This window comes from Drosophila pseudoobscura, chromosome 4 (genome assembly GCF_009870125.1).
Source record: "Drosophila pseudoobscura strain MV-25-SWS-2005 chromosome 4, UCI_Dpse_MV25, whole genome shotgun sequence".
Lineage (NCBI taxonomy): Eukaryota > Metazoa > Arthropoda > Insecta > Diptera > Drosophilidae > Drosophila > Drosophila pseudoobscura.
In genome coordinates this window covers 21,029,691-21,042,351 of record NC_046681.1, presented here as the reverse complement: position 1 = coordinate 21,042,351, position 12,661 = coordinate 21,029,691, and the positions used below count along the sequence as shown (strand labels likewise).

Below are 12,661 nucleotides of genomic sequence, written 5' to 3'. Positions count from 1 at the left end.
AGCAAGGGCCTAACCAAGCCCTAAAGCTACCGAAATATTGAAGATACAATAAAACCCAGAAAAAGCTAAAATATGGAGAACAAACTATACAAAAATCTATTGTATAGCTGGTTCTAATTGAAATAGCATCGGAATATATCGCACCGACTCCTTCTCTCTCCATCTTTCGTTGCCACTCTCTCCCAGTGTGGCTTAGCAGTTGAGGGCGAGCTCTATCTCTCTCCACAGCTCTATTCCAATGAGTCCCAGGTTATTGTGGGAGCTGTGGATGAGTTTCCTAGATCCATACACCGAAAGAGGTGGCTCCACACCAAGGGGTGTCATAGGCCCCACTCGAATACTTTCAAACTGGTACAGGGAGGGTTTCTATAGGCTAATTCTGGGCATTATACCAGACTCACGTGGTATTAGAACCATCTTTTGCGACACGTGTACCTCGACTCAAACAAACCCAACCCCTGCAGGGCCCTGGAGCGACTTCCTGTCTCCGAAATCATGCCATGCTTCAGCCCAAACGAAGAGTGACTCAACAACCAAATGACTAAACAAAGCATACTCCAAGCAGGCTTATCGGACGACCTCCACTGTGGAGCCGTTTCCTAGTTTATCAGAAGCCAGATAAGACTCTTGTTCGGACGGACACGCCGCCGCTGTCCTGTGTGCCAATCCGCCTTGCCAGCGATTGCAATTAAACGCCAATTAGACATGTGTATGACTCGACTCTTCTGATATAGATTATAGTCTATATAATAGACGATCGAGTGCTAGTGGGGAAAGCAGCGAAAAATATGCCAAGCATAAATTTATTTCAGCTGCAAAAACTATTTTCGCTGCTGGCTGCTGGCTGCTCCCCGGCATTTGCTAAACTCTAATGAGCCAATAAATTCACATTACGTATACGCGCAGGTGGCCAGCTGCGGTAATTTGCTTAAATCAGAAAGCAAAGAGCGCGAATCGTTTGCATTTTCCCCTCTAACCACCGCCCCACCCCCCTGGCCTTTCTTTCACTGTTGTTTGCTATAAATTTCACGCTAACTTTCGACACTTGTCGTGGCATGCAATCTTTTTCGGTGTGTGTCGGATTTTCTATATAATTTCCTTCCTTAATACATAATTTCCCATTCATTTGTTACTTAGTTGCAGGCAGCAGCCTTTTCTAGTCTCTGAAAAAATAGAACTAGACATGCGGCAGGTCTTAAATTTTCATTAACTTTGTGGGGTTTGTGGCTTTATAGTATTTTGATTGGAGTTCATTAGTCGAGTGGCTTATAATCAAAGTGTACACGCTTTTCCTGTCATTCGATAGTTACTGTTTACTTTTTGTCTGACGTTGTTGGAAGTCTGTCTATAGTGGGTATTCGTGTATTTAGTTTGGGGTATTTCGGTTGATTGGGTTCCGGAAATGTCAGAGATGTGATTGAGATAATTTGAAGTGGAAGTTAGAATGATAGATCGGTTTATAAAGTAATATTCGAGGGAATGATTATAGTAATTTATATTTTAGGGAAATAATATTATAGATGTTATGCTGGAATCCAGCAAAGACCCAATCTTTCAGTCTTTCAGGGTCAACTAATCATCCGTTTCGGACAGCCCTATAGCCTCGCCTCCTGGATCAGTTATTTCTCCCAGTGTGGCTCGCCTCTGGCTCTAGCTCTCCCCCAATGAGACCTGCACGTGTGCCATCCTCAAGCCCTCCTTGATCATTTGCAAATATGATTGTGTCTATAGCTTTCCCTATGATCAATCGATTGATAAGTTTCTATGTTTTAGTCGCCACTTGTTTTGAATATTGTGTTTTTACCAAAAAGTAGTACTTCAAAGCCCTATAATACAGGTAAAAGCCCCTAATTTCTAGATTATAATCAGATAAGATACAGTAAAGATAAGGTGTCTGCTTGAAGGACTTCAAAGCTGTATATATTTTGGAGTAAAAGAATGATAGAAGTTCATAAAATGTACCGCCTAATCATCTATTTTTAGACGAATCTTAAAAGTGCGGGGTAAAACCGGGAGCTTACATTACAAACTCTCTTTAGTGGGTATCCCCCTAGTCGTTGCCCCATCACTGCATTGAAGGGTTCCTTCGCTTGCACTTGACATTTGCCATAAACACACAGAACCATCGATATAATTGATGATGATTGCCATTCAATCGGCCAGCTTCTAGGGGTTTTATTGGTCGCTTACCAAACCCGAACCCAAAAAGCTGTCACCCACAGCTGACGCCTGCTCTCTGTTGCTGTCTCCCTCGCTCTCCTAATTATCAAAAAGCGATTAGATAGAACTCTCATGATAAGGTACGAACGGTTCTTTGATGTAATCTAAAATGTTTGTGCTTTTCGCTCTTGTTGGGCCGTTTGTCCCGTTATCGTTCCAAAAAACAAAAAGCCTATAGCTTCGGCTGCCTGCTCGTCTGTGTAAATTTTTGATTTCGCCTATTCGTCGACGTCGACGTCCCAACAAAAACAAAAAAAAAACTACGGAGCGAAGAGAGAAGAAATGTATTTTTGAAAATAATTTTATTGCTGGGGCTAACATACGGAAAAAAAAACAAAAAAAAAACGCAGCAGCCATCGCCAGCGCCGCGCCGGTACGACGTCGCTGCTTTTCGACAGTCGACAGTCGACGGTCGGACGGTATTTTGGATTTTGTGTAAAAATCAGTTTTTGGTTCGAATTCAGTAAACAAAAACTTGTCGCCGGCGTGAGACGTAAACGCGAACAAAAAATAAAAAGAAATTATACCAAAAAAAAAAAAAAAAAACAAAAACCACGTAAAATTATATTTGTGTGTGAACAAAGTAGATATTTGTTTAAACAATTTGCTATAATTTAAGTTGAATGCACGACAAAGCGTAGACGAACAGTAGCTGGCTGTCTGTTGTATCTTTCGGATTCGCCGCGAGACGAGGCGATGAGTGACGTGCGTTAAGTGCTGTTGCTGTTGTTGTGGCTGTACCCTGACCTTGTTACTGTCCGAGAGTGCTCCTCTCTCGCCCTCTCTGTATCCCTTTGTACATAATGTTTGTACATACTTGTAGATACAAATCTATCTATGTACCCGATCGCCTGCACGCACAATCTATCTATCTATCTATCTAAATCGAAGCGAAGCGAACAACAAAATGAGTCTAAAAATAAAACCCAAGCGAAAACAATATGAGGGAAAAACGCAAAAACAAATTTTCAAATACATTTTGGTTGGTCAAAATTGTTTGCCTTACATTCGGCCTTCGTGTTGGGTCTCTAAGAAATACATATTGAGGTTTAGAATGGAATAAATAAGGGCTAGAAAATTGTTAATAAAAGTTAGATTTGAATAATTCTTGGGGTAAAAGTACAGCATGGAAAGAATACCCTCTAAATCCAGGCAATATTTCTATATATTTCTCTCTATTTATAGATACAAAAATTATAGAATATTATCTTCCATTTCCTGCAACACTTTTATCAAATCTTTCATCCATAAATTGCTACCAAATTTCAGTAATTATTCCCAGTAAAAATTAGAAATAAAAGTTGGATTTTAATAATTCTTGGGCAATGGAATTCCTTCTAATTCCTTCCAATATTTCAATATATTTCTCTGGAGATATCTCAACCTTACAATATAATTCTATTTATAGATACAAAAATTATAGAATATTATCTTCCATTTCCTGCAACTCTTAATCAAATCTTTCATCCATAAAATGGTCCCAAATTCCAGTAATTATTCAGAATAGAATAAATAAGGGCTAAAAAATTATAAATTAAAGTTAGATTTGAATATTTCTTGGGGAATGGAAAGAATTACCTCTAAATCCAGCAAATATTTCTCTGGAGATATTTTAACCATAAAATATATTTAGAATTATAGATAGATAAATTATAGAATATTAACTTTTATTTAAAATCTTTCATCCATAAAATGCCCCCAAATTCCAGTAATTTTTCCCCTAAGAAGGAATTTCTTTTCCCCCAAATATGAACCGAAAATCACGTTTTGACATTTGCCACACAAAAACAAGAAAATTCCTCGCCGTATCTCAAACAAACATGAAATTAGTCTGCGTATCTTTTTGGAGTACATGTGCGCGATGGCTGCTGTGCTGCTGGGCTGCTGTGCGTATCTCCATAGATAAATTTAATTGGTTAATATTTATTTTTAGTCAAGACTTGATTAATTACCGAGTGAGGAGCGGAACGGAACCCTGTTCGGGGGAATTCTCTCTCTCTCTCTCTCGGTGTCATATTAGTTTTTGCCATTTGGCACGCGCAACCAGTTCTCCAGACAGCGCTTAACAATTTATCAGAGAGTAGGAGACGGAGAAGAAGGAAAAAAACAAATGCAAAATATATAAATAAAATTATAAATACAATTGCTTAACGTGCTGTCCAAGCGGCTGCATGTTTCTCTCAGTTTCTCGCGCCCTCTCCGAGTCTCTTGTCTCTTGACTCGCAAAACAGCAAACAGAAAACAGAAAAAAAAGACCAAACAAAATTAATGCAAAAATCGAAAATTCAAAGCAATTTTTGTTTTTAGTTGTCGCTCGACCGGCTACCAATTTGTTTGCCATTTCCTTTCTTCGGCCCCCCGATTGAATAATAATTTGTAGTGTGTTTATTTTATATAACACAACAAAATACAAAATCAATAAAAACAAGTAATCCATCTAATCAATCTGGAACCCAATAAATCCCAAATATATAGAGCAAAAGTGAAAAGTTAATAGTGCCCCCAAAACCGCAACCAATCAAGCAGTAAATAAAATCAAAATAGTTGAAAAAGTGCCAATAAAATGTTAAAATATCCGCGCACATCCTCCTCCACGTCATCGGGCTACTTTGATGATGATGAGGCCATGATGAACTCGTATCAGACGCCGCCAGCCTCTCCGCAATCAGTGCCCCAATATCTGCAGCGTCACATGGTGCGAATGTTCAGCACTGAAGTCGATAAGTAAGTTGCAGTCGCTACGAATCGGTAATCGTAAAGAATGGGGTTATATATAGGGATACCCTTAAGTGGGGGGGATCGGGCTATCAGTCAGCTGTGTGTAGGGGAGAGGGTAGGCCAATTAATCGAGATATATACAACTTCAACGATAGGATAGGACATTGACATTCGGTGGGCTAATATCTATAGTAATTATCTATAGATCTGCCAAATTTCATAACTGTCAAATTACAAATAAAGCCATTAGCAAGATTTATTGGGCGAATTTTCGTACTGGAGGGTATCCATGGTTATATACCGAATACTCAATATGGTACTTATAGTATTTATAGGGCTCTGTGCTATATGGAAATTTTTTTTTTATTGAGCTGAAAGTACTTGAAGCTTTTGATTGATTCAAGTTCGAGTAAAAGAGTATCTGCTCTATACTATATATATTTATGTTCTATAATTTATATTCTATTCATATATATTCTGCAGTTTTTGTTTGGTTCCTCAAACGGAATCTCGAACCTATGCTAAAGTCCTTTACCTTGCCTTGAAAAATGCTCCATGAGTTCTTACAATTTCCCTCAGAAATATTTTATAATGAAGTTGACATTGAAAGACCTTCGAGAAAAACACCAGCCCTGCTAAAAGGCCGACCATTTAAAATTCAAATGAATTGCAAAACCTTATGTTACGAGACTTAGATTTATGCCTAGGGAAATTGTAGGTATTTTCTAGTTTTTCCAAAGCCCTATGAATATGCATAAGGCGCCGGCCCCTTAAACTGGTTTATAAGCAAAGTAATTACCATATTTAAGGCTTTATTTTAATGGAGTTGGAACAAATATTTTCATAAAATAACCATAAACGATGTTTACCAAATAAATGTGATCCCTGATCATTAAACATTGATTTGAAGTGATTCCCCTCAACACCTAAAGTGAATCGAAACCTGTTATGGCATTCCCTACCATTTTTCCCCCCTTGAAATGCAAATATTTCTACAATATAGTTTATATTTTCTATTTCCAGCTCATTTGCATAAATAAAATAGCAAAAAAAAAAGAAAGAAAAAACTTGAAATAAAAATAAATTTGCTAAAAATGCAAATTTTTGTAAATTACAAAATACAAATATAAAAATTATTCAAGCAAAAATCGTAGCAAAATCAATTAAAAGTTGGAGAAAAAAATGGTCCCTTCTAGGGTCGAATGTTAAGATACACTTTTAGATGGGTTGGACTTATGATAGCTAGTTTTTTTGGACTAATCCATACAAATTTATATTTATATATTTTATATTTATCTTTTAATTGAAACTTTTAAAGTTTCGTTAGCTTTTGAAATGTTTTTGCCGTACATTTTGAAAAGTAAAGAATCTTAACTACTTTTGATCCTGATCTAGAATGCTTCCATATTCACTCCAACTATTTATCTCTCAACCACCTCTTCGATATCCATTTACCTCATAGAATCGTATATTATATCCTTTCCCTCTTTTGGCAAGGGCATATGAAATGTCGTTGAGTAAAAGTAGAATCAAAAACCAAATCGTTGCATTTTATAGTTCCACCTCTAGTTCCGTACCTCCCTCTCTCCTTCTCTCTCCCTCTCTCTCTCGCTCTTTTCTGCTCGTTTTATACTCGTTGCCTCTTCCCCACTCTTTCTCTTTCGCTTCTCCCTTTGTGCATTGCGGGTGGGTGGCTTGTGTTTGTTTTAACAGCCACGCGCGCACATGTGCATTAAAATCCCCCCTGCCCCGCCCCTTCGCCGAATATTGTGCTAGATAGAGGTGCAAGCGGGACGGAGCGAGGCGTGTGGAAGTTCATTTGCTTGACCGTTTATCGCAGTCATCGCTCATTGCATTTCTAATTGCATATTGCAATCGCTCTGTCCCCCTCCCACTCCCCCTCCCACTCTTGCATACATATATGATGGCAAATTGCATTTTGTTGGCGGATGTCACATCACTTTTAATGGGCGACTAGGAACAACGTCTCGCTCTTTACCTCCGCCAGGTGTGGGTTAATGTCAAGAAAGAGAGAGAAGGTGCCCGCGAAGGTGGTGTCAAAAATTATGAGGTGACGTCAAATTGTGATCTTTATGTAGAGGAAGGACATGCGTATAATGAGAATAAACTAAGGAAATTTATTGTTCTTTATTTAAAATATTGTATACAACAAATTAATAAATTCGAGGACAATCATGGAATGTTTATATCCCTTACATTTTATCAAAGAGGCACTCCGATTGACCTTCAATGCGCTTTTCGCTGCTTCTTTTTTTTCTCCTTTTGCTGTTCTTTGTTTTGCTTAATCTTTTTTTTTGCTTGCTTCACCAGAAGAATGAGAGCGAGAGAGAGACCCAATGAGAGTCGTTGTATGATCGATCGCAAGTTCCTCTCTCCAGCGGGCCTTGTGTTTGTGCAGCTCTCTTTTATTCTTTGCTTTGAGTGATAGAATCATGTAATACACCTGAATATACTATGTATGATATAAGCGTAATATCTGTTCAGTTCCTTTGTTATGAAACTCTCTCCCCAGTTCATTGTTTCATCTTCATTAGCTCACTGGTGTTCAGAGTACAGTGGAGTCTCCTTTAGATAGAACAGCCTTAAGTTTGATGGTTTTAATATGAAATTAGATTCAATTTTAGAAACTCTAGTAAAAATTGTTGTCCCCTTGTTAACCACAATATTAATTTATAAATCGAAAAAAGTTCAGAATTTTTTGTTTATATTTTTTTTTAATTTTTAATAATTACTTTTTCATGTTTATTACCATTTTTTTTATTTTTTATTTTATTTTTTTTAAGTTTTTAAATTTTCTTAATTTTGCAACAGTAAGATTTTTTTTTTTTGCAAATTATTTATTCAAAATTTATTTAGACTGTATCCTTATCATTCCATTGATTTCTAGGCTTTGTTCTGCCTTAACCTTGAATGATGCGATAATTATTTGTATTATATTCCTAAAGTGGTTCTTTGTTACAGCTTCATTGTCCTACTTTGAACTTTTCTAATTTTCACTCTGTTTCACGATAGAACACAGAACACATTTTCGCTATCGCTGCCATCGTCATTAACCCCAGTCTTACTCCTCTCCTTCCTTCCTTCCTTTTTGGGGGCACACGCGACTCCAATTTGTCTTGTCTCCACCTTCCGCCCAGTCCGCAGTCCGCCGACGCCAGTTCTCTCTTAATTCCTTATTCACGCCTACAACCGAACAATGAGAGGTAATTAGGAGAAACTTTCTGTCTTCGTCTGCTGTTCTGTCGTCCATCAATGAACTGCCTTGAACTCGGCCAACGCCAGCAAAAAACTTTCAGATAACATCAAAAACTCAGACAGACAGACAGACGACAAGAGTTAAGAACTTCACAACAAAAGCCACGCCCCCGCTGCCCCGCCTAGCAACAACAGCGAGAGAAAAACAGAAAGAAGTTGTTTTTTGTTTTGTTTTTTTTTCGTGTGTCTTTTTTGTGTCAACGACTGAAAAGGTAAATGCACCTGAATAGGTCCCACATGAACTTTGACCTTTTCGTGCTCAGGAACGCTTATAACTGTGATGAATGTGCGGATGGCAGATAGAGCGAGAGAGAGAGAGGGGGGACAGAGAGGCGGAGAGTTCCTTCAAGTGGAAAACCGGCGTGAAAGCCCCAACACATGCTGCTCCATGTCGGGAAAACTCGATGGGGCTTTGTCGGCTAGAAGTTGGGTTCTTTCAGAGCTTATCAGAGTGCGACCCGACCCCTAGCGACCGTCAGGGGAACTTATTAATATCGAGCTATCGATTGGGTTTATTTTTAATTAATATTTTATGGGGGTATAGGCATAGGCGGGTCTAAAAGTAAGTTGGGATTGAGCCAGTGAAGAACGTGGTGTGTACACAGGGGGAAGGGCTCACTGTAAGGCAATAATATTATAGTTTCGAAAGGATTCTGTTTACATTTCATAGTCTTACTGAAGAAACAGTCAATATTTACTAGAATAAACACACAGAAAAGTGTCATAGTATAAAGAAACACACCCATATTTCCACCCCTAAGCCTTTCGAAACTTTTCGAGTGGCGGAACACGTGCCGCTACAATACCCGGAACAGGGCTTAAAGAGTTAAGCTGTTCATTAACAGATCTTTCTTCCCCCAAGAGGGCGATGTTCCCCCAAGAGATCTTTCACTGTATTCCTCATTACCTTCCTCCCAATGATCGAACAAGGTACAGCGGCTGCGATGCTGCCTTAACCTTGACATTAAGACAATGTCAAAAAATGATAAATGGTCAACGAAATGCAACAAAAAATAATGCCATAATTAATCTTTCGTACAAGAGTGTGAATACGAAGACTTTACGTACTTACTTCAGACCCGACCCGGACAAATGATGTTCAATAAATTTTCGCCCAACACGAAAACCGAAAAATCGAGAAAAAACCAACAGCAAGAAATATAAACAATTAAATGGAAGGAAAATATAAACAATAACAGCGGGGGGTGGTGGAGTGGAGGGCATAAATCTTTTTTGGATACTGCCAGACAATTAAAAATCTATATTCAAGGTGAATCGGGCGCCACTAAAAGGGGGAGGCACATCCCATCCATCTGTTCCCCTTAATCGAAGCGAAAAGCATTCGAAAAATATCGTAAAAACTTACACATGTTGGGGCGCTGAAAAATCAACAACTATCAAGGTCATAGATTGTAAAATTTCAGACTGAAAAATGTTTTTGGAATACAACAAAATTTGTTCTGTGAGCGAGATACTTCTGTAGTAAAGTTTTAGCACTTTTGAGTCTGGTTATTTATGGGCTTATTTTTTGGTGTCTTCTTTTTCACTTTTCGCACTTTTTTTTTTTTTTTGGTTTCTTTTACACTTTTTGCACCTTTTTTTGGTCTTCTTTTTCACATTTTGCACGTTGTTTTTTTTTGCTGCTTTTTCGAGTGTTTCTATGCTTTAATTTGTTTGTTTTTGAGCGGCTGGCCAGACAGAAGCCGCCAGAAAAACATGTGTTGTCTGGTCCAGAGATCTCTCACACACGATAGAGTACATATATAGTATATATACAGAGATTCCGCCATATATCTTGTGTGTGTTCAGTAACGCACATGCAAATTAGATTGACCATGAAAAGTGTTTTCGCTTGGCCGCATCATTTTCTTCAGGTGTTCAACCGCCAAGATCTCAAAAAGTACAAAAACAAAACACACCGAAAAAGAGGCAGATCGATTAATGAGGGGTTCCCAGATGCGGATATTTGAGTTAAGGAATCTGGAACAAGGTTCAGAGGGAGCCAAATCTAGCGAATATATTGACTTTTTTTGGTGTTTGATGAAAATATTTAGTCAATAACTTCTCTTTTACGATTAATTGTTTCACTTAGGTGCCTTACAAAAAATAATAGTATGCCTTCATAACCTGTTGACTCATTAAAGGTCTACTACACCATATTAATCGAAGAAAAATATGAAATTCTAGATTTTAGACCAACTTTGAGGTTGTTTTTTCGGTTTCGGATCATTATTTGTACGTCAATCAATAGATTGTTCGGAGGTATTGATTTATTTGTTATAAATCCACATCGCCTCATCAATAAATATACGTTTTATGATTGAAATATCATGACCTGAGTTAACAGAGTTTTTACAACCTCTAATTCACGATTTGCAGTAAAACTGCAGTAAAAATCGCCAGAGGAACAAATAGCTATCAAACACATACTAACTGACAAAAGAGCCCTGCTAAAACTTCAATGAATGTTAAAAAAGACATTAAAGGAAAAGATATTAAACCGGATCAAATTAATGGGGATAGTATTGTTTAGAAAACAGTGATTTTTTGCAGGAACGTAAAGCAGAACTTCATTACCTATAAAGGTAACCTATCAAGCTCATTAGAACTCCCTAGGTGGACATACTGGAGATCATCGTTCTAAAGAAAATATTACAAAAATCATTATCTAATCAATTTATATCAAAATATAAAATGATATAAAAATAATTAAATTAAAATCTAAGAACAAAGAAACCATCATTACATTTATATTGTAATGTATAATGAGTAACGGGTCTAATAAAATGTCATATCTATAACCTGATTACCTTTTTATCTGACTCGTATATTTCAGACAAAGAAACTTCGACAAGAACTCTGAATATATATCTTAATTAATTATCTCACCCGTGCATCAAGTAAAACAAATATTTCCCTATGAATAATCACAAAACAATACAAAACGTTACATCGAAACGAAATAAAGAAGTGATCATCATCAAAAGTAGAATCATCCTCTGGACGTTGTGGGTTGCAGGGGTTCATGGAAACATACTATTCCCCCCGTTGACTGCTAGAAAAGCGATTAATAGAAAATAAATGAACCCGTATAATCGTATTATACTTGGCTTTAGCACTATCTTGGGTCCCCTAAGATTGATTTGATTGCACAAACACGTTTCCATTTCCATATTTTTCGCTGCCACTTACAAGATTATCTCCGTGTGGATTTAGCACGTGAAATGTGGATGATTGGCGATAGAGTCGAGCCGGTCAAGCGTGTCTAGTGGGTTTCACGCGGCTCTGGCTGTGGCAGAGTGCACTTTCAGGGGTGCCAGGTTCTACGTGCCTTCTCCTTTCGATTTGTTTACCCGTTTGCGGTTAACCTACGTCGGCCAGCGAGTCATAAATACATACTAGATGGGTTTAATAATGCTAAAACGTCGGGCACGACGATGATGAACGCGGGCTATAATAATATTTCATTGACGCCGCCAAGCTGTCTCTCATCTAAATGGAAAATCAATCCACTTACGAGGTGGAAGGTGTGGTGACCACACGACCTTCTCTGGAAGATGGTTGGTTAAATAAACAAAAAGATTAATGGTTAATGCTCTAAGAGAAGAAGGTACTACAGAGACAAAGGAAACTTTGATAGTTTTTATGTATGAAAATTTCCCAAAATTATACAGCTGCAAAGGCAGAATAGTCAAGAATGATCATATCTACTTGGTGGCCAAAATACGTTGCCATCGGATTATTATTTTAGCCAAAATGGTCCAAAAACCCATCGTTTGGCTGTTTGAACACCTGGCTTTTCAACATTTTTAATGCCAGAGCAACGAGCTTTCGAGGGCAAGCTTAAAGAAAGCCTCCCCAGATCTAGTTTTGATTTATTACTATATATTTCTATCTGGAAGAGGGTATTTATATCTTCGAATCCCTCCAACAACATCATTGAGGCATTGTGGTTCATTGGGGATTTTACTCACCCAATTTTTGACGTCATTTTAGTTTGCTTTTGGTTTTTGCTCAGCGCTCAACCGATCATATTTTGACTGTAAATATTTCGACTTTTCATCTTTGCGGATGGTGGCCCCCCCTTTCTTGGTTTTTGCCCCTCGTCTCGTTTTATGACTCAATTAAAAAGTAAATACACAGAGTGCAAACATTTCAATGTTCAGTGAATGCCGCCGTCGAACGGAACACATGACGTCAACCGTCAAACAAACAAATTGTTGAAAGATTTATGAATACTTTGCGGGGTCTATATTTGGACACTACGCACTCTATGAAGATGAAAGCAAAGCAAGGAAGAGGAGAAAGAGTTTGGCTAATGGGACATTTCCCCCAAGTGATTGTCGGTTGGTGCCAGGGATAGAAAGGATCGGATCGGTTAATGGAATTCCAATAGAGGAAATGTGCAACAGGCGGAAAACGTAGCTCTAGGATCGATTTCAGCAAA

At 38.0% G+C, this 12,661-nt stretch overlaps 1 protein-coding gene across 10 annotated transcripts in view; it reads left to right on the top strand.

Annotated features, from left to right (window-relative positions):
* bun (TSC22 domain family member bunched) overlaps positions 1 to 12,661 on the top strand; it is a 118,593-nt gene that overhangs the window by 68,880 nt on the left and 37,052 nt on the right. The window contains exon 1 of one of the 10 annotated variants that reach the window (XM_033379269.1): positions 4,579 to 4,944. The exons of the other annotated variants lie outside the window; for them this stretch is intronic. Within the exon in view, the coding sequence (XP_033235160.1) occupies positions 4,784 to 4,944 (161 nt within the window). The 5' untranslated portion in view covers positions 4,579 to 4,783. Of the gene's footprint in view, positions 1 to 4,578; positions 4,945 to 12,661 lie in introns of those variants that run through there. 10 annotated transcript variants of the gene reach the window in all.